Source organism: Onychomys torridus, chromosome 17 (genome assembly GCF_903995425.1).
Source record: "Onychomys torridus chromosome 17, mOncTor1.1, whole genome shotgun sequence".
Classification (NCBI taxonomy): domain Eukaryota; kingdom Metazoa; phylum Chordata; class Mammalia; order Rodentia; family Cricetidae; genus Onychomys; species Onychomys torridus.
The window spans coordinates 62,372,440-62,395,888 of NC_050459.1; the positions used below are offsets into that span (position 1 = coordinate 62,372,440).

Here is a 23,449-nt window from a genome sequence, read left to right on the forward strand (position 1 = left end):
GACCGCAGGGGGCGTCCGCGGTGTGCCTTCGGGTGGGCGTGGCCTAGCGCGCCCCGCCTCTCCGACGCGCTGGCGCCCCGCCCTCTCAGCCCCTCCGGAACCCGGAAGTGGGAGTGCGCGGGGGAGCGGCGGGCGAGGCGCGGCGGGCGGGGCGGTCTGGAGCTGCGGGCGGGCTGGCGAGCGTCCGGGCGAGGAGCCGGTCCGGGGCCGGCGGCGCGCGGCGTTCGCGGTCCAGGTGAGTTCTCGCGGCGGCCGTGAGCGGAGATCCGAACCGCGGTCGGTGCTGGGGTCGCGTGACGCGACCTGGGGGACGCGAGGAGGCTGATGGGGACGAGGCTGGCGGGCTCACGGGGCTAGACGGCGCCTTTGAGCAGCGGCTGCGGAGAGGACGTGGCTGAGGTGGCAGCTGGGGGGTCTCAGGAAACCGGGGAGGCCAGGGAGGCGGCGCCGAGGGCCCAGGCGAGGGAAAGAAGCGTCTAAAAATGCAGTGCGAGCCCTCGGGTGTCAGCGAGGTCTCCGCGCGCTCAAAGAACGGGACAAGGGCTGTGGCAGCCCGCTGCTGGGAGTGGAGCGTGCAAAGGATGGGCCTGGAAAGCCACGCACTAACCGCTCCAAAGAGGGCCCGAGGAGGGCCGAGGAGGAGGAAAGGGCTCCAGCGGCCCCGGAGATGACGGGGTGCAGCCTCTGGAGGCTCGCCCCCGCCTTCCCCTTCTTGATTCATCTTCCTGACTTCACACCCCGACAGCTGGGTGATCCGCGGGCGAGTCCCAGCGCCCTCTGGGTCTCTCTACTTTGGAACGCGCTTCACTTTCCGCTCAAGAAAGGACTAGCTGTGTTCTCGGGGAGCTAGGGAGGAGTTCTGACACTCCTGGACTGCGTTTCAGAAGGAAGGGAGCTGCATAGATAGGGTGGAAGCCACCCTCTCAGGAGAGCCGCATCCTTTGACTTAAATGGGTAAAAACGACATACAGGAAATGTGTCCCCCGGCAGTGGTTGTGAGCTCAGCCCCAGGGAAGCACAGCCGCCAGCAAGCCCTCCCTTACTTTTCTGGGGTCTCCTAGTTCCAGGCTTCACAGGGGAGCGTCTGTCTGTGCCTCTTTAGCTCGGGTGCCAGCATTAAAGACAGCACCTTCCTTCCCTTGAGTTTTATTGTCTGGTCTTTGAGACTCCAGAATCTTTTTATTATTTATTTATTTATTTATTTATTTATTTATTTATTTTTTGAACAGGGTTTCTCTGTGTAGCTTTGTGCCTTTCCTGGAACTTGCTTTGTAGACCAGGCTGGCCTCGAACTCACAGAGATCCACCTGCCTCTGCCTTCCAAGTGCTGGGATTAAAGGCGTGCGCCACGACTGCCCTGAAAGACTCCAGAAACTTAAGGTGTCCAGGAATGACTGGAGGTGACATGGACAACTGTAAAGTAGTTGTCACAGGCCTGTCTGCTCCTACAAAGGCCTGGAGCTGCCTAGTTTTGATTGGCATGACTTTCTCCCTTCTCCCTCCCCCATTGCCTGGATCTGCTGTGTGCTTGCAGAAGGAAGGCCAGGTTTAGAGTTCTATTTGGTACACGAATCTGAATATAAAGAAAGTCTCAGAGACATGACTGCCCTATTCACTTCCAGAATGTTCTGGAAGAAAGCTTTCAGCTTAGCTTGCTTCAGGGCACACTGTCCAGTCATGCCTCTTGCAATGTCAAAGACTGCTGGGGTCTGGAGACCCCAGGGAGGCCCTGAATCTTCCTATGCCATGGCCATGTGATTTCCTCTGTGCACTTGGCATGTGACTTAGTGGGGGTCTCCTGGGGGAAGTGCCTTGTGTCTGGTGCAACACTCTCTTACTGTTTCCTCCTCTGCAAAGTGACTGGATTGGGCTATGTCAGCCTTTTTCAAGAGCCAAGCCCACCTATTGACTTTCCTGTCTCTGGTACATACCCTTTGGTTTTATGCAGTCCTGACTTTTCTCTGTCTCCTGCCCTGCAATCCCGGGCATGGAACTTAGAGCCTTACACATGCATGCTGGATAAGTGTTCCACCAAGGAGCCCCAGCCCCAGCCAGGTGTCCAGTATGCTTCTTGCACAGAGCACAAAGCTATGGCTTTGACCTCCTGGTCAGGTAAAACCCTCTTTCAAGTCCAGCTGGTGACCATGTGAGTCATTTGGGGACTCAGGACTCCTGGCTTGATCCCCTTCCAGACAAGAGACCATGAAACTGTGGCTCCCCTCCCTCATCTCTCTGGAGTGGCATGTGCTGGGTAGGTCCAAAGTCTAACTGAGCAAGAGCTGGTTGTGCCAAGTGCCTGGCCGCCTCCTTAGAGCAGAGCCGAGATCTCCTGGTGCCTCAGAGGGACGGCTCCTGTCCCTCTTCATAGAAAGAATGGCACTCCCATCCGGAGAGCCTCACAGTGACAGGTGGGCCAGAATTTGGGACACCAAAACGAGGCGTGGGATGGGGGGAGTCTATTATGTTTCCTTGGAAGAGGTGGCTGGCCCCCAACCAAACATGGAAAGCCATGTTGGTGATGAACCCACAATGACAGGAGCAGAGACCCCATCGCTTTGCTCTTTGGCACACTTGCTGTGGCCTCTGCTTCTGTTTGTCTCGGCTGTCTTTTCCAGGCAACCACCAGACCAGGAGAGGGTCTTTGTTCCAATTTCCCAAAATGGACTCAGGCAGGTGCTGGCTTTGAAGATGGATCCCTAGGCTTTCTAGTACCAGGAAACATGGCTGGGAGGCTAGACCTGTGCTCTAGCTATTAGCACATGCAAGGTGCAGGCTTCCCCAGCACCCCAAAAGAGCACAATGTCAACAAGTCCTTGAACCCCAACCCTCTACCATAGCCCTTAATCCACACTTAGCTGCAAACTGTCCTGACATCTGGTGTGGCCACCTTGTCCACCCTGTGATGCTGTGGTGTCTATGGCTCACATCACCTTGAGGATAGTAACCTAAGATGAAGACAGGTGGTGTGATGTGGTGTGGGCCCCATAGACTGGACCCAAGGTGAGAATAGGTGCTGTGTGTGAAAATGTGGCTGCAGCCCTTTCTGGTATCTGCAGGAGTCGGGGGAGAGGTGGGGAGACCTTGGATGCTACATTTTGCTGGCTGCTGGTGGGAAGAGGGACCAGGGCAGGTGGGCAAGATGGGGCAGCCTGGCAGGCACAGCAGGGCCATTGTCTCTCTTGCCCTTGTCTCATCACTGACCTGGGTTTCTGGAGACTCTGTCCCCATCTGGGAACAAACTGTCACTTTTCTTGCAAGATTAGCTGTACCAGACTCCATTCTCAGGGGTTGTCTGAATGCCATGCTTCTGATAAAGTGCATTATCTCCTCCATGGGCCAAGGCCCCCAAGGTACCCATCCTTTCCCACACTGTTGAAGTTCTTTGGGAGTTGGTGTGTGTGTCCCTTGCTGTCCCCTCTTTTGACCCCTCCCTCACCAATGACCATGACATAGTTGCTTCACCTCAGTGGGGGAAGGTTGTTCACTGTGGGGCACATCCGACTGATGATCCCCTCTCAGATGTGCCCCCCCACCTGCCAGGCCTTTGTGTCTTCAAGGTCCCCAACCCAGCTGTGCCAGGCAGCCCCTGCCCGGCCCACCATTCAGCCAGGCCCAGGCGTGGCCTCCTCACAGAGCAAGACAGGCCCTTCTCTTTTGCCCTCGTGGTCCCCGGAGGGGCAGAACAAAGGGCCTTGTCTCTGCACTGCTATCCACTTTGGCTGGGAAAAGCCTCCACAATTAGGCACGTTGGAAAAATGCAGCCTATGAGCTAGGGATCTGCTCATTTCCTAGTCAGGGATCCCTGAGAAGTGATTCAGGGGTTCAGCCTGGAGGATTGTGGGGTGATGAATAAGCTGGCAAAGTTGACTCATTATGTCGTACGCACATGTGTGTACGTGTGAGGTGGAGTCAAGCTAGAGCTGATTCTGACAGGCTTGCGTCTGCCACAGACTGGATGGACAACCCACAGGGCTTGACTGCCATGAGGTTCTGACGGCCAAGAGTCCAAGACCAAGGACGGGTTGCGTGGTAGTCTACCCGAGGCTCCTGGGTGGCCCCCTCCCCACTTTGTCTCCTGTCATCTTCCTCTGAGCCTGTCCATGTGTTCACTTCCTTCTAGGAGGACACCAGCCACACAGATGAAGGTCCATGTTGGGGACCTCGCTTTATTGTAATCATCATTGTGAAAAACCTCGTTTCCTGATACAGTCTTTAAAGTGCAGGGGTGGGCAGCTTGGAGCGGGCTCATGTGCATTCCCAGCAGAATTGCTGAGGCAGGAGGAACCTGAGTTTGAGACCAGCCTGAGCTGTACAGCAGGAGTCTCAAGAAAAGAACAAAAAGTAAAAGAAAGTAAGCATCCTGGGCTTTAAGAATTGAGTTCATGAGCCGAAGGGTGGGGGCATCTTGGCCCTTGACACTGGACCAGTGACAAACTTGGTTTTCAGCCAGGAGAGGACTTTGGGGAGACAGATCATCCCACCATGCTGTGTTCATCCAGTTTCTTCTCTGTTGAATAAACACTTTAAGGAGTGGGTAAGTTGGGTGGCCACATCAACTCTGGAAAGCTCCTGGTGAGGGAATTTTCTGGATCCTACCCTCCTTTGTTCACGGTGAATCCAGAGAGGCTGGGATTCTGCCTGGAAGGAGCTGGTGATCTTTGGGGACTTTTTTCTTGTGTGAGTGTAGGGGGAGTTGTCCAAACTGGCCTTGAACTCCCACTCTCCCTGCCTCAGCCTCTCAAGTGCAGGATGATAGGCTTGAGCCACCACACCTGGCTTTCTCGTGGTTTGCAAGGGGCAGTTCTAGAGTCCCGTTCAGAGCTGTGAGTACTGGGTAACGGGCCAGGTGAAACTTACAAACAGCACAGATTGGATGCCGTATTCTAGGCATTTCTGTGTCACAGAGAACAACATCCCTAAGCCACGCCATCATGGACCCAGTACTGTCTGGGATGATTGGTCGAAAGGAGCTTCTGGAAGGTTTTCAGAATCTTTCAGTGAGGAGGGAGGGTTGACTGGGAGCCAGGCTTGGAGCTGGCCCTCAGGGACAGTGAGGGGAACAGGAACTGTTTTGTCTGAGCACTCAGGAGTTCACACCCTGGCAGGAGCTGTGAAGGTGTCCAGGGCAGAAAACTTCTTCCTGGAGCCATGGGAGAGGCTGGAGAGATGGCTCAATGGTTAAGAGTCCTTGCTGCTCTTCCAGGGGACTAGAGTTCAGTTCGCAGCAGGCACTGTGGACAGGTGAACCTGACACTGTCTTCTGTCCTCTACAAACACTGCACACAGTCAACACAAACACACTTGATTGAAAATAAATACTCTCTTATGGAGTACCAGGGAGCCAGGCCTTGGAGATAATGATGCTCCTTCCTGAGCAGCAAGGCCACAGCTGTGCATCAGCAGCAGGCACCCAGACCATGGGTTTCCCGTTACTCCTCCCAGAGTCAGGGCCTGTTCTTGGGTGAGTGATGTCAGGAAGGGGCTGAGAGATGACATTAGGGACTCCTGTCTCTGTCCTCAGGTCACTGGGACTTCCCCAGGCACCCATTTCCTGATGAGGATGCTGGGGTCCCTGGTTTTGGCTTGGGACGATGACTGGATCTCACTGTCATGTGGAGATGGAGTTTATCTGGGTGGGAATAACTATGGAAAGGAAATGGGAGCAGAAGAATCTGATCCCCTGGGGACCTGGATCTGCAGGTGTAGCAGGGAAAGATGGAGAGGTTGGGAGATGGAGTGTCACTACAGGTGTGTGCACTTGGCTGCTAAGGCAAGCGGTCATCCCTCAAGGTCACTTCTCACACCTCTGCTGGATCTGTCTTGAGCCTTGTGGGCATGGGGAGGAGCCAAGCTACCATCTGTATCCCTGAGGCTCCAGGGCAACCCCCAAGTTGTGTGATACTCACTTTAAAGTGTGCGTCTCGAAGATGTTTGGGGACAGGTTATTATTCTCTATAGCAGGCTGTGCTGTGCATTGTGGGACTTGAGCAGCATTCTGTGAGGAGTCAGTGACACTCACTTCCTGGGATGACATTGTTTCCTGAGTACAGTCAGCCCAGAGACATGCTTTCCATGCTACCGTCCATGCTGGCCCTAGGATCTGGGCTTTGCTTGGTGATGTGAGTGCGGCCGAGCCCCCACGTGGATAGGTTTCCAGTGGGTTGGGTGGTGAGTGTCACAAAGGTATACATACACAAGGTCAGGGCATGTGGTACTGAGTCTCCTGGTTGGATCCCTTCTCACAGGTCACAGAGGCCACGCTGGGTCTTGAAGGTGGAGCCAGGTCCCTGTGGACTTCGGAGGGAACTTGACAGGAGTTTGCTGTTGTGAATGTCTGGTTTGTTTTCAGGGTTGGGACCAAACCTGGGGCCCCACATGCTGGGCAAGGGCTCTGCCAGGGCAGAGGACCATCTCCAAATCCTCCCAACCTGGCACTTTCCAAGCCATTCACATGATGTTACAGATGGAAGATTCTTCATGAGGCATCATGAGATAGATGCATTGCCATCAACAGAGACAGTCAAATGTTGTGGGGGTCTCCTGGGGGGTCTGATGGGAGGAGGGCTGACCGATGATGTCAGGGGTTGATGTGGAAGCTTTTTGGCTTATAGTTGGGTGGAATCTTCAACGTGACTTTTTTTTTTGTTTTTGTTTTTGTTTTTTTGAGACAGGGTTTCTCTGTGTAGCTTGGAGCCTATCTTGGATCTCACTCTGTAGACCAGGCTGGCCTGGAACTCAGAGATCCGCCTGCCTCTGCCTTCCAAGTGCTGGGGTTAAAGGCGTGTCCCCGCTCAATCTCCTTTGTACAAATTTTTGCCTCGGTTTCCCAGTACTAGGATCACAGCATGCGTCACCTTACCAAGCTCCTTTTTTACCGAGCTTTCGAGCTTTTTTTTTTTTTTTTTTTTTTTTTTTGTATTTGTAAATGTAAAATCCAGAAAGGTTCAAAATCTAAAATCCCTGTGGCCCCAGGCATTTCCTACAGGGGATTCTTGACCTTTGGAAATCTAAGAGGCAGTGTTTTTTGAGTGGCTACTTCATTCCCAGCCTGAGGACCAGACCCACATAGCAGCCTGTGTGAGATGGAGAGTCCCGTGGTGTGCTGTCACTAGGGAGTTCCCACACAGCAGAGCCGTTAGGCTGGGGAAACCCTCACAAGAGCCTGATACTAGGTTGCTGATGATCCTACCATCCCTGGGCCTTAACTGATCTTCCCTCCTAGGCTGTAAGTCTACTGCCCTTCAAAACAAGTTGGGAGCCCTACTCACTCTGAGGCAGGAAGGTTAGGAGCTTAAGGCCAGTATGAGCTCCATGGGAGACCCTGTTTAGTAACAAAGGGTTGGAGGTTGAATGATTTCCTGCCCTCCCAGGGCTCTGTGACTGGAGTAAGACTCAGCTGGGTCACCAACTTTTTTTTTCTAAAATTTATCATGTATACAGTGTTCTGCCTGCATGTGTCCCTGCAGGCCAGAAGAGGGCACCAGATCTCATTACAGATGGTTGTGAGCCACCATGTGGTTGCTGGGAATTGAACTCAGGACCTCTGGAAGAGCAGCCGGTGCTCTTAACCTCTGAGCCATCTCTCCAGCCCTGTATCACCAGCTTTTAAGTAGCAGGCAGGACATTGGGGCCTGCTCCTGGGGCCTAGTGACAGGTAGTCTGTGGAAATTCTAGAGAGGTCCACAGAGATGTCTATTCTGTGCTTGGCACTCACCTGCTTGCCAGGGTCCTTTGCCTTTATTTTGCAGCCTGTGGGGCATGGGGAATGATCCAGAACCTGGTTAGTCTCAGGGCCTGTGCTCTGCGTCCCACCTGCAGCCAGAGCCTGCCTCTTGTCAGAGGTCTGACCTTTGCCGTTGTAAGCCCCCCAATATCTGCAGAAACCCCTGCATGGGGCCTCCTTTCCCCAGACCCTCTGAGCTCCTTCCCACTTTGGCTCTTCTCATATCCACACTGGACCCCCTGTTCCCAAACTAGCCCCAGCTGGCCTGTGCCCTCATGCTCCTTGTATGCCTGGCTCCCTCCAGCTGTGCCCAGCTCTGGTTGCTTCCCTGCGTTTCCACCTCCCCATAACATGTGGGTTTGTGGGTCTCCCCACTCCTCATGGCAAGTCCTTTGCTGTGGTGGATGGTTTTCCTGACCCTGGAGGACCCAGATTTACTTCTGCCAGTAGTGGTCCACCCAAGCAGTCGTAGCCAAAAATGGTGCTGAGCACACCAGTCCTGTCCAGGGTACCTAGGGACCATGTGACTGTGGGAGAGTGCTTTTGCTGTGGTTGCCTGCCATTCACCTCCCTCCTGGCCACTTTCTCAAGTTAGTAACCCAGGACCAGACCCTGCAGACACTGGAGAGGTGCTCATTGATTGGAAAAGAGGGTGGAGGGGCATAGGCTATCATTCCAGCATTTGGGGAAAACGATACAGGAAGATCAGGAGCTCCAGACCATCGTGGGCTACAGACACTCTGCTTCAAAGACGACAGGTGTAACAGGACAAGGGCTCAGTTGGTGGAGGGCTTTCCTAGGGTATCCACAGCACTGAGCTCCTTATCAGCCTTGACATCCAGGCAGGAGGGAAGACCAGGACTTGAAGGTTAGCCTAGCTGCATGGTGAGTTAGAGGCCAGCCTGAGCTGCAGGAGACCTTGTTGAGAGCGATGGACTTTTCAAGACACAGGTAGACCCCAGGTAGGGTGAGCTGCCTTGAGCGATGGGTCACAAGAGTGGGTGTCAGATGGTAATTAGGGTGGCCCAGCTCAGTCTTGGGGGTGGTGCTGTCTCCACGGAACCTTTTCCCTCAGATAGCAAGAGCCTCAGGAAGGAAGAATGGCGTGTTTTGAGTCCAGTTGTGGAGTTAGGGGAGACAGAAGGCCACAGTTTCCTCCGGGGCTTGCTGTCAGCACCCCAGAACCTCTTGGGCACCTAGATGTGCGTGCTGGGTTGTCATAAGTGGCTTAAAACAGCAGAGATAGAATTTTCTTGTTTTAGAGGCCAAGTCCCAAATCCTGGAGGCTCCTTCCTGCCTATTTAAGGATCCGGGACTTGGGTGGCCTGTGGCTCAGGTCACATACCACTAGTCTCTATCTCTGCCTTCCGCCGAATTTGTGTGTCCTTTATTATGTTCTTATTTGAGACGGTGCTGATGAGTAGCCCTACTGGCCTGAACTTCTAGACCTTCCTGCCTCCTCAGTTTCTCCAGTGCAGGATCAGCCCTGGGGCTGTAGCTCCGTGGTAGAGTGTTTGCCAAGAGGGTATGAAGTCCTGGGTTCCATTCCCAGTGCTGAAAAGAAAATAAAAAACAAAAACCTGAAACTCAAGTGCTGTGACACAGGAATGTGCCACCACGCCAGCCTTGTGCCTTCTAAGAGTGCCAGGCATGGCGTTTAGGGCTTGTTCTAACTTCCTACAATATCTTCTCAACTCTCGGGTTCTGTCAAGACCCTCTTCCCAAGTAGCTTCATACACCAAGGTTCTTGGTGTGGATCTCAGCGAGCAGCCCAGACAACTTCCGGCCTGGAGAATGGTGCCCTCCATGCTGGCTCACACTGAGAGCTCTGGCTATAAGTTACAGCCCTCTACTTTGCTCCCAGCTTGTGGCCCTTGGCCATCCTGGAATGTGGCCTTTCAGCATGTCTGGGCCGCTAGACACCTACAGTTCTCCTGGTATTCCATGCTAGACTTTGGCTGGAGTCCAATCAACCCATGCTGCATTCCTAGGGCCACCTACAGTATTGTTGTTTCCTTTATTATTTGCAGTGTTGGGAATGGAAACCAGGGCCTTCTGCAGGGTAGCCAAGCACTGTAGCACTGAGACATGCCTGCAGCCTCTCGCTTGGGGATTCTAGTCGGGGCTCCACTGGTGAACCATACTCGCTCCCAGCTCCTCACTGTGAGGTTCTAGGCAGGGGTTCCACCCATGAGCCACGTCATCTCCACTTGGGGTAGGAAGTTCCTCTTGTGATCTCCTATCTGCTGTCACTGGACCATCCGTCCTAGAAACTGAGCTGTGAAGTGCTCTTTTAACTCCCAGCTGGCCTTTGGATGGGACTGCCTTCTGTCTGGGGCTCGGATGGATGCTGGGTTAGGGCTGTCCTGAGGCTCCTCAGCTCTGATCTCTGCAACTGTCAGATCAGCTGGTTTCAGCCACTTGTCAGCGCATTTCAGATTCTTCCAAATAGTAATTAGGTGATGGGCGTGGTGGTGCATGTCTGTGATCCTAGCCCTCTAGAGATTGAGGCAGGAGAATGGGCTGTTCCAGGTCAGCCTGGTCTATATAACCAGACCCTGTCTTGGGGAGAGGGGAGTGCAGACACATACAAATACAAAAAGAAACTGTGGGCCACAGGGGACAGAGGGACCATGGATTGTGGTGGATCCCCCACCACTCAGCCCATCCTGCCCTACGGCCAGCCTTCTCCTTTTAACTGGGGAATGATTTCATCCGCTAAACACTTGGCTTCAAATTATGGCCTTATATAAACGCGACGGCTGCCCTGCTCTTTGTGGGGCCCCATTCTGCCTCCTCTGGTGAATTCCAAAGTGGTTGCCAGAATATGGCTCCAAGCCTGGCTCTTCGTGCAGGGGGCTTGGCATGTGTGGAGCCTGAAGAGTGGTTGCCTGTGTCCAGCCCACATTTCAGCCACAGGGCCTCATGTAGTTCTTGCATGCGTCAAGAGTTGGTGTCTTCTTAGAGTCCAGATTGCTACTCAAAGCTTGGTGTGCATATGCAGGTGTGTGTGTGTGTGTGTGTGTGTGTGTGTGTGTGTGTGTGTGTGTTGAATTCATGTGTTGCATGTTCATGCATGTGGAGCCCAGAGCAGGCTGTCGCTCCTCTGTCCCTTGAGAGAGGACATGCTGCTGTTGGGTGAGGCTGGCCGGCCATTACATTCTCAGGTTCCTCCTGTGTGCATACCACCCCCAAATGCGGGGGCAGCGCATGCAGCCAGGCCTGGATTTGTTTGTGTGTCCGTTTTAGACAAGACTCTGATTGTGTAGCTCTGGCCGACCTGAAACTACTACCCACACCAGGCTGTCCTCATCTGCTTCTTTCACACGGGTTTGGGGGTTCAAGCCTGAGTACTCATTGTTGGGTAGTGAATGTCCTAGGACCAAGCCCTCTCCCCAGCTGTCTTTCAGGTTTTAGGAGGACTGTTTGGGCCAGGTATGGCCGCACTCACCTGTGCTTGGCACACCGGGGAGGTTGACAGGAGGTCAGTCCTGTGCTCTGGAGCAGCCTTGACCTTGTCTCACAAGACATGGGACATCCCAGCTTACTGTGCCGCTAGCTGTGATGTTAGCAGAGATGCGGTGTGCTGCAAGCGCACGCACGCACGCACGCACGCACATCATCGGCTTCGAGGACCTTTCCACATCCCCTGAGGGAATCCTTTACCATAGGTTGCTCCCTCCCCAGCCCAGGACAGGCACTAATGTCATTGGTGTGCCATCCTCTATGGAGTGGCTTGTCTGGGAGTTTCATTGATGACTCATGTGCCACATGCCCTCTTTAGTCTGGCTGCCTGCCCTCAGCATCCTGGCTAATTTTTTTTTTTCCCTGGGGGAGGGAGCAATCTCACTATGTACTCCTGACTGGCCTCAACTAGTGGCAATCCTCCTGCCTCAGCTTCCCAAGTGCTGGGATCACAGTCTGAACTGGGAAGTTTGACTGTAGCATTGTGTTTTTGAGGTTCATCCACACTATTACATGGGCCTGAACCTTATTCTTTTTTGTGGCTGAGTAGTATTCTGTTGGCTGGAAGGTCTACATTCTACTACCCAGTTTTCTGTCCACAGTCATTTTTTTCCTGAAAGCTCCCCTTGGGTGATCTACTAGGCTGATTTGATTTTGTGACGAAAGGGTTGTGGGGTGTGTGTGTCTGTGTGTATGTGTGTGTCTGAATATGTATATTCAAGTACATGATGGTGTACATGCATGTAGATGCCAGATGATAATGTGAGATGTCTTCCTCTGTTGTGCTTCACCTTAGTCTTTTGAGGCAGGGTCTTTCATGGGACCAGAAGCTACACAGTTAGAAGGCTGGCCAGTGAACCTGGGAGCCTTCTGTCTCCTCTTCCAGTGCTGGGTTGTGAACACAGTACCACGTTTGGCTTTGCCTTTTTGTTTTGGTTTTTCAAACAGGGTTTCTCTGTGTAGCCCTGGCTGTTCTGGAACTCACTCTGTAGACCATGCTGGCCTCAGACTCAGAGATCCACCTGCCTCTGCCTCCCCAGTGCTGGCATTAAAAGTGTGTAGCACCACCGCCTGGATACATGCTTGCCTTTTTTTTTTTTTTTTTCCAGACGAGAAGGGGTTTCTCTGTGTAGCATCGCGCCTTTCCTGGAACTCACTTGGTAGCCCAGGCTGCCCTCAAACTCATAGAGATCCGCCTGGCTCTGCCTCCCCAGTGCTGGTATTAAAGACGTGTGCCACCACTGCCCAGCTCATGCTTGACTTTTTATGTGGCTTTTGGGGATCAGGATGACAGGCACTTTGCTCACTGGGCCATCTCCCCAGCTCTAACGGAATTGTTTTGTACAATTCTTTAGGGACTGCTTCTGGCAGTTTGGTTTTTTATTTTTTCTGCATACATATGGGGGTGGGCATGGGGGGGTGGGTATGGGGTAGTTGGTACTCAAGGTAGGTCAAGCACATTCGCTTTTCAGTATTTAAGAACCGAGAAGTTGGCATGATGGCACCTGTCTGTGATTACAGCACTCCAGAGGCTGAGGCAGACAGTGGAATTCCAGGCCAGCCTGGGCTACACAGGAAAACTCTGGTCCTAACAAGAGAGCACCAGGCACGGTGCTCACACTTGCAGTCCTGAGGCAGTAGCATCATCCCCTTTGAGTTCAAGGCTAGTGTGCACCACAGAATATGACTCTTGAAATAAATAAAAAATAAAGCGAGACAGAATATAATTTCTCAGGACCTCCTGTGCCTAGCACTGTCCAAGCCTGTCATGCGACCAATCTGTCTTCCACAGGGGCTACAGACACTGGCTCGTGGTCCCATGTGTGCAATCTTTCCAGACACTCGGGGATTCTCAGGGTGTTGGTTTCACATCCACTTAAGACAGGATGTTGAGCCAGAGCCTGATAGCTTCCTGGTCCCAGACTCTGAACATAGCATGAGGAAGGTGTGCCGGAAGACACAGAAAGCCAATAAGTCCCCTTGAGGAAGATGCCATGAAGCTGTAATTATCAAAACTGACTCAGCAGTAAAGCCCCTGTCTAGAATCCCCCAGTGAGGGGCTGGGGGCGTGGTCAGGGTGGAGCCCCGCCTAGAATCCCAGTGAGGGGCTGGGGGCGTGGTCAGGGTGGAGCCCCGCCTAGAATCCCAGTGAGGGGGCTGGGGGCGTGGTCAGGGTGGAGCCCCGCCTAGAATCCCCAGTGAGGGGCTGGGGGCGTGGTCAGGGTGGAGCCCCGCCTAGAATCCCCAGTGAGGGGCTGGGGGCGTGGTCAGGGTGGAGCCCCGCCTAGAATCCCCCAGTGAGGGTTTGGGGGCGTGGTCAGGGTGGAGCCCCGCCTAGAATCCCCAGTGAGGGGCTGGGGGCGTGGTCAGGGTGGAGCCCCGCCTAGAATCCCCAGTGAGGGGCTGGGGGCGTGGTCAGGGTGGAGCCCCGCCTAGAATCCCCCCCAGTGGAGGATCTCTCTCTGTTTTTTTAGAGTTTTTTTCTTTTTTTTTTTGTTTTTTTTTTTTTAGATTTATTTATTTATTATGTACACAGAAGAGGGCACCAGATCTCATTACAGATGGTTGTGAGCCACCATGTGGTCGCTGGGAATTGAACTCAGGACCTCTGGAAGAACAGTCAGTGCTCTTAACCACTGAGCCATCTCTCCAGTCCTTGGGTCTGTCTCTTTTTTTGTTCTGGTTTGGTTTGGTTTGGTTATGGCTTTTTGAGACAGTTTCTCTGTGTAGCTCTGGCTCTCCTGGAACTCACTCTGTAGATCAGGGTGGCCTTGAACTCATAGAGATCCGCCTGCATTTGCCTCCTTTGCCTCTTGAGTGCTGGGATTAAAGGCGTGTGCCACCACTGCCTGCCTGGATCTCTCTATAAATGTGTCTTTGTCTCTCTGTATCTGTGTGCGTATGTTTTATTTGTTTATTTTTGAGCCAGGCTCTCATTGGTTTTGAAACCCTAGGCTCAAGCAACCCCCCTACTTGTACCTGTGCGCAGCTGGACTCTGGTTTGAAGGTGGGTATGGTGCTCCCTTCAAGCAGACTTCTTCCTCCTTGCATTAGGATGCTCCTGCGGAGGGTGGCTAGTTGCCAAGGGCTCTCTAGGCAGATCCCATGGGAGGGTTTCCCAGGAAGCAGACAGTCCAACATGGGAAGAGGTGCTGGCAAAGGAACAGTCTCTTTACTTGACCTTAACTGGCTTCTGTCCCCTCTGCCCACAACCTGGCAGGGCAGCAGGCATCTTGGGCAAGAAGCCTTATCAGCTTCCTTCCGGTTTGGGATGGGGCTTGCTGAGCTGGCCCTGTTAACTGTCCCCATGAGTCTTATTCTTGCCTCTGAGAGCAGTTTCTGAAGCAAGGGCTAGAGCTGGGCACAAACGACCCAGACTACATCTGCAGCGTGGTCGGAGGGGCTCAGCTAAGGGCCTTTGGCAGGACAGGTGGCAGTGCTCCAGGGGCTGGCCAGGCCCTGTCAGCAGTCTCCGCTGGCTTCTCCCTTGGGAGATGGTCCCTGTTAGGGGTGTAGTGGGTGGGGACCAGTGTCATGTCTGGTCACTTGTATCCAGGCAGTCTGGTGGCAGACCTTCCAGAGCTCCTTGACTAGTAGTTAGCATGCACCCAGGGGTCACCTCCCGGAACACATGCCCTAGGAGGGGTGGTTCTCTCTGAGTCTGGCTGTGGGCATGTTTCTGTGGTGTTGGATATGGTCCCACGAGTGGATATGTGCAGGCTTACATGTGCAAAGGTGTGGAGGGGCTTGGGTGCACCAGGCCTGTGTGTTCATGGGTATACACATGTGCACGTATTTGTGCAGATTTGCCCACAGGAGCTTATGGGCTGCAGATACTCTTCTTGGTACTTGTGGGTCTACAGGCAGTATTATTTGACAGATTTTTTCAGATGCACATCCTTAGCCTTCGTTTTCTTTGTCAAATGTCACACAACAGACTGAGCCAGCTGCACCATCGCCAGGTGCTGTTGTTTCCAGGACCCCGTTGTAGCTGCAGGCCACAACGAAAGTCCACAGGCAGTGAGTGATTGTTGGCGTGTGGTGCGTGTGACTTGGTCAAGGTGCAGAATTTCAGTTTGAGTCCCCATGTCCCCACACAGACTGCTCTTGTCCCCTGGTGCCACCACCTGTAACATCCTGTGAGTGACTGAGAATGACCTACACTGCTGGGGGAGCATGGCTGCAGGCCCCACCCAGAGCCCCAGCTGTGCTCCAGCCTTCCACCCTTGTCCTTGCTGCATGAAACAGGGTCTCTAGCTGTATTCCAGGCTGGCCTCGAACTCAGTATCCTCTTGCCTCAGCCTCGAAAGTACTGAGATGACAGGTGTGAATTGGCAAGCCTGGTCTTTTATTCTTCTGTGGGTTTTTGTTTAGTTTTCCATTTTATTTGTTATGTGTGTTGGTGTCTTGTGGAGGTCACAAAACAACATGTAGGTCAGGTGGGAGTAGGTTCTCTGCTTCAACCAGGTGTGGGTCCTGGGGATTCAGTCTGGTTATCAGCCTTGTTAGCGAGCACCTTTATCTGTGGAACCCAGATCATCCTCAAACTCACATCACATAATTCTCAAATGGTCTATAAAGGTGTGCTTGCTTCCCAGGAAGCCTTGTGTGGGATTTGTATGGTTGTGGTATGAGCCTGATGCTGTGACCAAGGTCAGAGATACATGAATCTCCTAACCCTCCTTATCACCATGCCCTGAGGCAGCCAGCTTCCTATCAGACCAGCTATATTTTAGAGAATGCTGTCTGTGTGGAGTATATGGCCTGAGAGCTTCCATTTCATTGAAGTGAAGTCATGTAAAATTCACCACTCAAAGGCTGACGGTTCCTCTGTGGGTAGTGGTTCAGTGTTGTGCAATCCTTCCAGCCGTCCATTCTTTGGTTTTTTGTTTTTTTTTTTTTCCGGTTTTTCGAGACAGGGTTTCTCATAGCATTGGAGCCTGTCCTGGAACTCACTCTGTAGACCAGGCTGGCCTCAAACTCACAGAGATCCACCTGCCTCTGCCTCCCGAGTGCTGGGTTTACAGGCGTGCGCCACCAGCGCCCGGCCCAGCTGTCCATTCTAGAACCTGTCCATTGCTCTGGAAGACCCACCACTCCTGCCCCCGGCAGCTCTGCTCTGCTTCCTGCCGTTATGATTGGCTTGCTGCAGACATTTCTTTCCAGTGGGGTCACACACTGAGTGTCGGCGGTGTTGTCTACCTCTTTGTTTTTGTCGTGCAGACTAGGCTGGCTTTCAAATTTCCTGTACCCAAGGATAGTCTTGGTCTTCCTGCTTCCACTGCCTCAGTGTTGGGATGACAGGTACAACCACCTCCAGGTTACACTTCAGGGGGTGGAGCCCAGGACCTGCCAACTGATGTTTCCTGGCTTCACCCATGTTGTGTTCTGTCCAGTGCAGCCTTCCTTTTCGTGGTTGAGTGGTTTTCCACGTTTAACTTATCCTTTATCCATTGGTGAACATTTGGTGGGTTTCTGCCTTGTAATGCAAGCCACACTGTGTGCGCTTGTGTACTGGGATTTGAGTTTCTTTGTTCAGTGCTTTCGGGTCTAGAACCAAGAGTGTAATTGCCATGCCTGTGTGTACTTTTTTTTTTTTGAGCTGAGGATCCAACCCAGGGCCTTGCACTTGCTAGGCAAGTGCTCTACCACTGAGCTAAATCCCCAACCCCATTGTGTGTACTCTTGGGGCAGGGTTTTTACAGTCCAGTGGCTCCGTCTTAGTGGCAGAGGATGGCTTGTTTTTGTGGCTGTGCCGTGTTGCAGTGGTTCCTCTGTGGCTGTGGATGCTGCTGGGATCGCTATAGGGCTCTTAGGAACACATTGCTGGGATGTTCACCGTCCCCCACTTTGTTTTTCCAGAGAGACTTATGGGGGTGGGAATGCCTGGGATCTGCTGAAGTGACAGTTAATTTACACAGACTTCCAGGGGCCAGTGAAACGGCTCAGCAGGTAAAGGTGCTTGCTGCTAAACCCGATGACCTGAGTTCCACCCCCAGGACCCACATGGTGGAAGGAAGAACTGATTTGTGCCGTAATCCTCTGACCTCCATATGAGGTCATGGCATGCACATACAAACAGCAAATGAACACATAAGGAGAACTGATTCCTGCAGGTGTTCCTCTGACCTCCACATGTGCACATGGCACAGGTGCACACAAACAAAGAAAAAGGTGCACAGCTGTGACCCCAGCACACTGGAGGCAGAGGCAGGCCTGTGAATTGAGCCAGCCTGGTCTACATAATGGGTTCTAGGGCACCCAGGGCCTCATAGTGAGACCCTGTCTGAAAAGACAAGCCTAAAGTAGCAACAACAATAGTGTGTGCCCTGGAGTCAGCCAGTAACACAGTATGTCATGTGCCCACACCCTTGTGTGTGTGTGTGTGTGTGTGTGTGTGTGTGTGTGTGTGCGCGTGCATGTGCGCGACAGTGAGCCATGTCTAGATGCTTTTATTTTTTAAATTTTTGTTTTATTTTGTGTGAATGGGTGTTTTGCCTGCATGTATGTCTGTGCACCACCTGCATGCTTCATCCCCAGGCATGCCACAAGGAGGCACTGGGTCCCTGGAACTAGGCTTGCAGATGGTTGTGAGCCGCCATGTAGTGCTGGGAACTGAACCAGGGTTCCCTGGAAGGAAGAGCAGCCAGTGTTCTTAGCTGCTGAGCCAGCTCTGTGGCCTCCATTTCTAACTGTCCTAAATACCAAAGGCAGTGGTAGGGTTGTGTGTGGACTCAGGGAGTCAAGACAAAACTGTCTATTTGGGATTCGCATGTGTGAATTTTTCTTCTGATCTTTGTAGATCTGGATATGGGCTGAGTGTTTAATTGTGTGTTTCCTGCCGTTTTGAAATACTGGGTGTTGAAGCCATATAGGCTTGTGGTGCCCAGTCACGCTTCTGCAAAGTTAGGGCCCAGCAAACGTCTGGAAGTGGCTGTGAGGTAAATACCATAGACTTGTTAGCTCTTGGTCTCTGGCTGGACACCCTAGTCCTCTTTGCTTTTTATTTTGAGACAGTCAAGCTGAGTTGCCCAGGATGGTCTTTTGTTGTTGTTGTTTCAAGACAGGGTTTCTCTGTGTAGCGCTGGCTGTCCTACAACTCACTATGTAAACCAGGCTGGCCTTGAACTTACAGAGATTCGTCTGTCCAGGCTTGCCTTTAATCCACATCCTTCCGCCTCAGCTTTCCCAGTAGCTGGGGTGACAGGTGTGTGCTGTTAGTCAGGTGCGCCTGTATGTATTGAACCAAATATTTTATTTTGGGGACCCGAGGATAGAACCCAGAACCTCAAGACTGCCAGGCAAGTTCCCCACCACTGATCTGCACCTCAGCCTCAAATGATCCAGATTCTACCAAAAGATGGCTCCTTAGTAATGTGTGGAAAGACCCGAAAGTGAAGCTTGTGTCTTGTCTGCCCTGAGCATGCCCATGGTGCTTGTGGGAACTGTTGCTGCCCCCTCCCCATGGGAAGCTTCTTTCAGCCTTGTCCCTCCTGCTACTTCCCGGCTCAGGATCCCAGAGCCATCCCTCGGCTGCTGCTCTTTCAGGCTTGTGCTGCCCAGTCACACTTCTGCAAAGTCAGAGGCCACAAACGTCTGGAAGTGACTGGGAGATAAATATGGCAGCCTTGTCAGCCCTCGGTCTCTCTTGTGACCATTCTTTTTGGTATTGTAGCAAAAGTGGCCACATATAGTATTTCTGCCTTGATAGAGAACTTCATTTATAAAGCAAGCAGTGGAGACTATCACACCCTCCTTGTACTGGCCAGCCCCATGAACAAACTCCTCTTCATCCCTCAGAGCCCCTCTTTCAGGCTGCCACTCCTTTTAAGGCTTCTCAGCTCTGGAAGAGACACTCCTGCTGGGTTTCATTTACTGTTGAGGTTGCAGACCAGCTTCTCCTGCTGGCCTGGAGCAAAGGCCCCATTTGTCCTCAGGTGGTGCACAGTGGTCTCACGCACTTGACCCATACTGCATTTGTGTCTCTTTCTGCAAGATACCAGGCAGGCTGTTATAAGCATCAACTCATTCCTTGTTCTTGCAGCCTTCGGAAGTAATGTATTTATTAAAAATTTTTTTTTAGCGTTAGATGGAGCCCCTGTCTAGAATCCCAGTGAGGGGCTGGGGGCGTGGCTCAGGGTGGAGCCCCGCCTAGAATCCCAGTGAGGGGCTGGGGGCGTGGTCAGCGTGGAGCCCCGCCTAGAATCCCAGTGAGGGGCTGGGGGCGTGGCTCAGGGTGGAGCCCCGCCTAGAATCCCAGTGAGGGGCTGGGGGCGTGGCTCAGGGGTGGAGCCCCGCCTAGAATCCCAGTGAGGGGCTGGGGGCGTGGTCAGGGTGGAGCCCCGCCTAGAATCCCAGTGAGGGGCTGGGGGCGTGGCTCAGGGTGGAGCCCCACCTAGAATCCCAGTGAGGGGCTGGGGGCGTGGCTCAGGGGTGGAGCCCCGCCTAGAATCACACACTCCTACCCCTGTGCTGTGTCGTGGCTCAGGGATGTTTGTACCTGCCTAACCCACAATAGGCTCTGGGTTCCATCTTATTTGCCGTAAAGAAAAGAAAGTAAATGGAGGTACTTGGATCCTCACTCAAGACCAGGTGATTGTTTCTGGTCTGATCTCCCTTGGTGGGTTCTGCTGTGGGTCTGGCACTGTCTGCCAGGGTGATCATCTGGCTAATTTTGGTCTTCCTTCCAGCTGCAGGGTGTGTACGCCCGCCGGTGAGGCATGCTGAGGCCAGGAGGCCGGCAGGATGAGTGCGCACGAGGCTGGCAGCTCGGGCCGTCGGCAGCAGGCCACCTACCACCTGCACATCTACCCGCAGCTGTCCACCACTGGGAGCCAGGCCTCGTGCCGTGTGACCGCCACCAAGGACAGTACAACAACCGACGTCATCCAGGACGCCGTGGCCAGCCTGCGCCTGGATGGCTCCAAGTGCTATGTGCTGGTGGAGGTGAAGGAGTCAGGCGGGGAAGAGTGGGTGCTGGACGCCAACGACTCGCCCGTGCACCGCGTGCTGCTGTGGCCCCGGCGCGCACAGGACGAGCACCCGCAGGAGGATGGCTACTACTTTGTGCTACAGGAGCGCAATGCTGATGGCAGCATTCAGTACCTGCACATGCAGTTGCTGACGCAGCCCACGGCAGCGAGGCGCCTTGTGGAGCGTGGGCTGTTGCCGCGGCCAGAGGCCGACTTTGACGACCTGTGTAACCTGCCAGAGCTCACTGAAGCTAGTCTGCTGCAGAACTTGAAGCTGCGCTTCCTGCAGCACAAGATTTACACATATGCAGGCAGCATCCTGGTGGCCATCAACCCCTTCAAGTTCCTGCCCATCTACAACCCCAAGTATGTTAAGATGTACGAGAACCAGCAGCTGGGCAAGCTGGAGCCACACGTGTTCGCGCTGGCAGATGTGGCCTATTATGCCATGCTGCGCAAGCGTGTGAACCAGTGCATCGTCATCTCGGGGGAGAGTGGCTCTGGCAAGACACAGAGCACCAACTTCCTCATCCACTGCCTCACAGCGCTCAGCCAGAAGGGTTGTGCCAGCGGCGTTGAGAGGACCATCCTGGGCGCAGGGCCCGTGCTGGAGGTGAGCGGTGGGGGCGGGATGCTGACCTGCTGCCTCAGCTCTGTGTGATGCTCAGGGTCTTCCCACCACTCACTGAACATGTGCAAAACTGGGTCTCCATCCCAGAGTGCACTGATCTTGCATGGGACCCAGATTTCCACACATAGCAGCACACACAGAGAAAGTGCACACATGTTCTGGCTTTGGAGGGCAGATTGGGTGAGGCAGGGCAGCAGGCCTAGAATTGGCTCCTTGGGAATCATTCTGTGTATCTGGGGTATCAGCCACTTCCAGTGGTCCAGGCTCTGGCATGGATGAGGCTAGAGGCCGAGGATGTGAGGGGAGCCATGGGCTGTGCATTTTACCCAGAGGCACTTGAGAAAGCTGCTAGTGATCTGCTCGCTGAGGGAGGCTTCATCTTCCCCAGGCTCAGCCAGGCTTGACCTCAAGTTCGAGAGCATCCAGAACAGGAGAGGAGAATGGCAGGGTTCACATGTCCTTGGTGTTCATCTGCCCTCTGGATCCTGACTAAACAGATTGAGCTCATGTTGAACATCAGAGGGCATTTCAGGAGCATGAGGGTGTAGATGTAACCATCTTGTTAAATAAGAAACACAGCCAATTGCAAAGTTAAAAGCCAAGAGAGCTACTTCTGTGTGTTTTTTCTTTTTTATAGACTTTCTGTTCTGCTTTCTCATTGGTTGTAAACCCAGCCACATGACCTTGTCACTGCCTGTCTGTACTGACCTCCAGGTCTTCTATGGTTGGTATTAAGATTAAAGGCGTGCGCCACTACCGCCCGGCCTCTGCTATGGCTTGCTCTGACCCCAAGGCAACTTTATTAATATACAAATAAAATCACATTTCAATACAAATAAAATATCACTGTATTTCCCCTTTTCTATTTTAATAAAAAGAAAAAAAGGAAAAAAGTTATTACTAATATAAGAAAGACTATATACAAAAGTAAAATGACTATATACCATATATACAAGCAATAAATACCTAAACAATGTCTAGTCATTTGCATTTGACAAATTCAGAGAAAATAATTCCATTAGCTATCCTATTTTGGTAAGTCCAAAATGTACCGATTCACTTTCTATCCTAACTTATATTACTGACGGAACTGTCTTATAACGTCTTTCAAATTTATACACTTACAGCTCTTAGTGAGTTTCTTTTCTGAAATTCTTAACAAGGAAAACTATAACTATAACTAACTGATCTTCAACTCCCTCAGATACCCAAGAAGGAACTAATATTACCTAATAAAACATAAAAACAGGAAGTGCATGCAAGCAGCTTCCCAAAAAAAAGTGTGAGTTGACAGAAACATCCAGCTGCCTGGACAGTCACATGAGGTTTCTCCACAGTGTTGGGGCATCATCTTCAGCCTATAGGCTTAGCATATCTGACAGACTCATTTGGGAAGTAGGATGTATACAAGGTTAACAGTTTGACCTCACATTTGTTGAGAGCAGTCCATGTACCAGAAACACCTGAATTCCATTAGTGTCATGTCATGATACAGGATTTTAAATTCTGGAAATTGTTGATTTTTTTTTTTAATTCAGCTGTCCATCTTTCTTGGCTGTGTATATGTGGCTTCATCTTGGCATCCTGTTCTTCTCCACATCCCTCTATTAAACGCCAGTCTACTATTGAGAGGGGTGAGCTTAGTTATTCTTCAAGAATAACTGTTTCATCTGCTGTTCCATTGGCCCACTCCCTGTTCAGCTGCCTTCGAAGAAAAGGGCGCAGTACCTTTTCCAGATTGCAAAGGCCATTCACTTCAGGGATGGTGCCATATTGTCCTGGCTTCAGAAGATAGATGCCTTTTGTTAAAGCCACAACCACACTTGTTTTTGGCAAGAATCCGTAGTCCTTTGTTTCATGTCCTGTCTGTCCTGTTTGCAGCAGTTGACTCGAGGATACTTTGTTGTCCAGTAGCTAACTTTTGCCACAATGAAAGTTAACTCCATATGTAGTTTCTTCAATGCCCATATTTTCTCTGAAGTAGATTGGTACTGCCAGGAGCCGACATGTCTCATAGTCATAGCAAAAAAGAAAAATTCCTAAGTTATTAAAACATTTTAAATGCCATATTCTGTAGATCTTTGAAGGGTTTGAAGATGACCTGTCTATCTAAAATATATCTGTTCTATCTTGAAAACACACCTAATATGACAAGTTCAATTGTAATGTCTAACTTTCATTTCTATATATCCTAATAGTTGGTAATAATGATATTCAAGGATTAGCAAATTGCATTACATTATTAAATGAATGGTATAAGTACAATATCTCGAGCAAGTTTAGAAATATGTGTGTGGCATATTCTAACAATCTCAATCTCAATATACATATACATACATATATATATATATATAATTTGTATATAATATAAAACAATCCAATCCAATGTAAAGTATTTAAAACTAGTAATTGTCTTTTTCTTTTTTCTCTTTTTTTTTTTAAACAAGCACCTTAAATCTAATCTCCTTTGCCTAGCCCTTTTTCTAACCCTTAACAACAACTTGTAACCAATCCTCCTAAACAATGAAAACTATCCCAGACCCAATACCCATAAAAAGACCAAAAAACCACCCGCCCCACACCACCCCTTTGGGAATGTGGGCGTTGTATTCTTAAAATTGCTTCCTGCTGGGTATGGGCGAAGTTATCTTTATTCTG

At 51.8% G+C, this 23,449-nt stretch overlaps 1 protein-coding gene across 20 annotated transcripts in view; it reads left to right on the forward strand.

Annotated features, from left to right (window-relative positions):
- The first annotated feature begins 159 nt into the window (after positions 1 to 159).
- Myo9b (myosin IXB) overlaps positions 160 to 23,449 on the forward strand; it is a 99,083-nt gene continuing 75,793 nt past the window's right edge. For all 20 annotated transcript variants that reach the window (XM_036209161.1, XM_036209169.1, XM_036209168.1 and 17 more), the window contains exons 1-2: positions 160 to 235; positions 19,879 to 20,773. In XM_036209161.1, the coding sequence (XP_036065054.1) occupies positions 19,934 to 20,773 (840 nt within the window). In that variant the 5' untranslated portion in view covers positions 160 to 235; positions 19,879 to 19,933. The remainder of the gene's footprint in view (positions 236 to 19,878; positions 20,774 to 23,449) is intronic.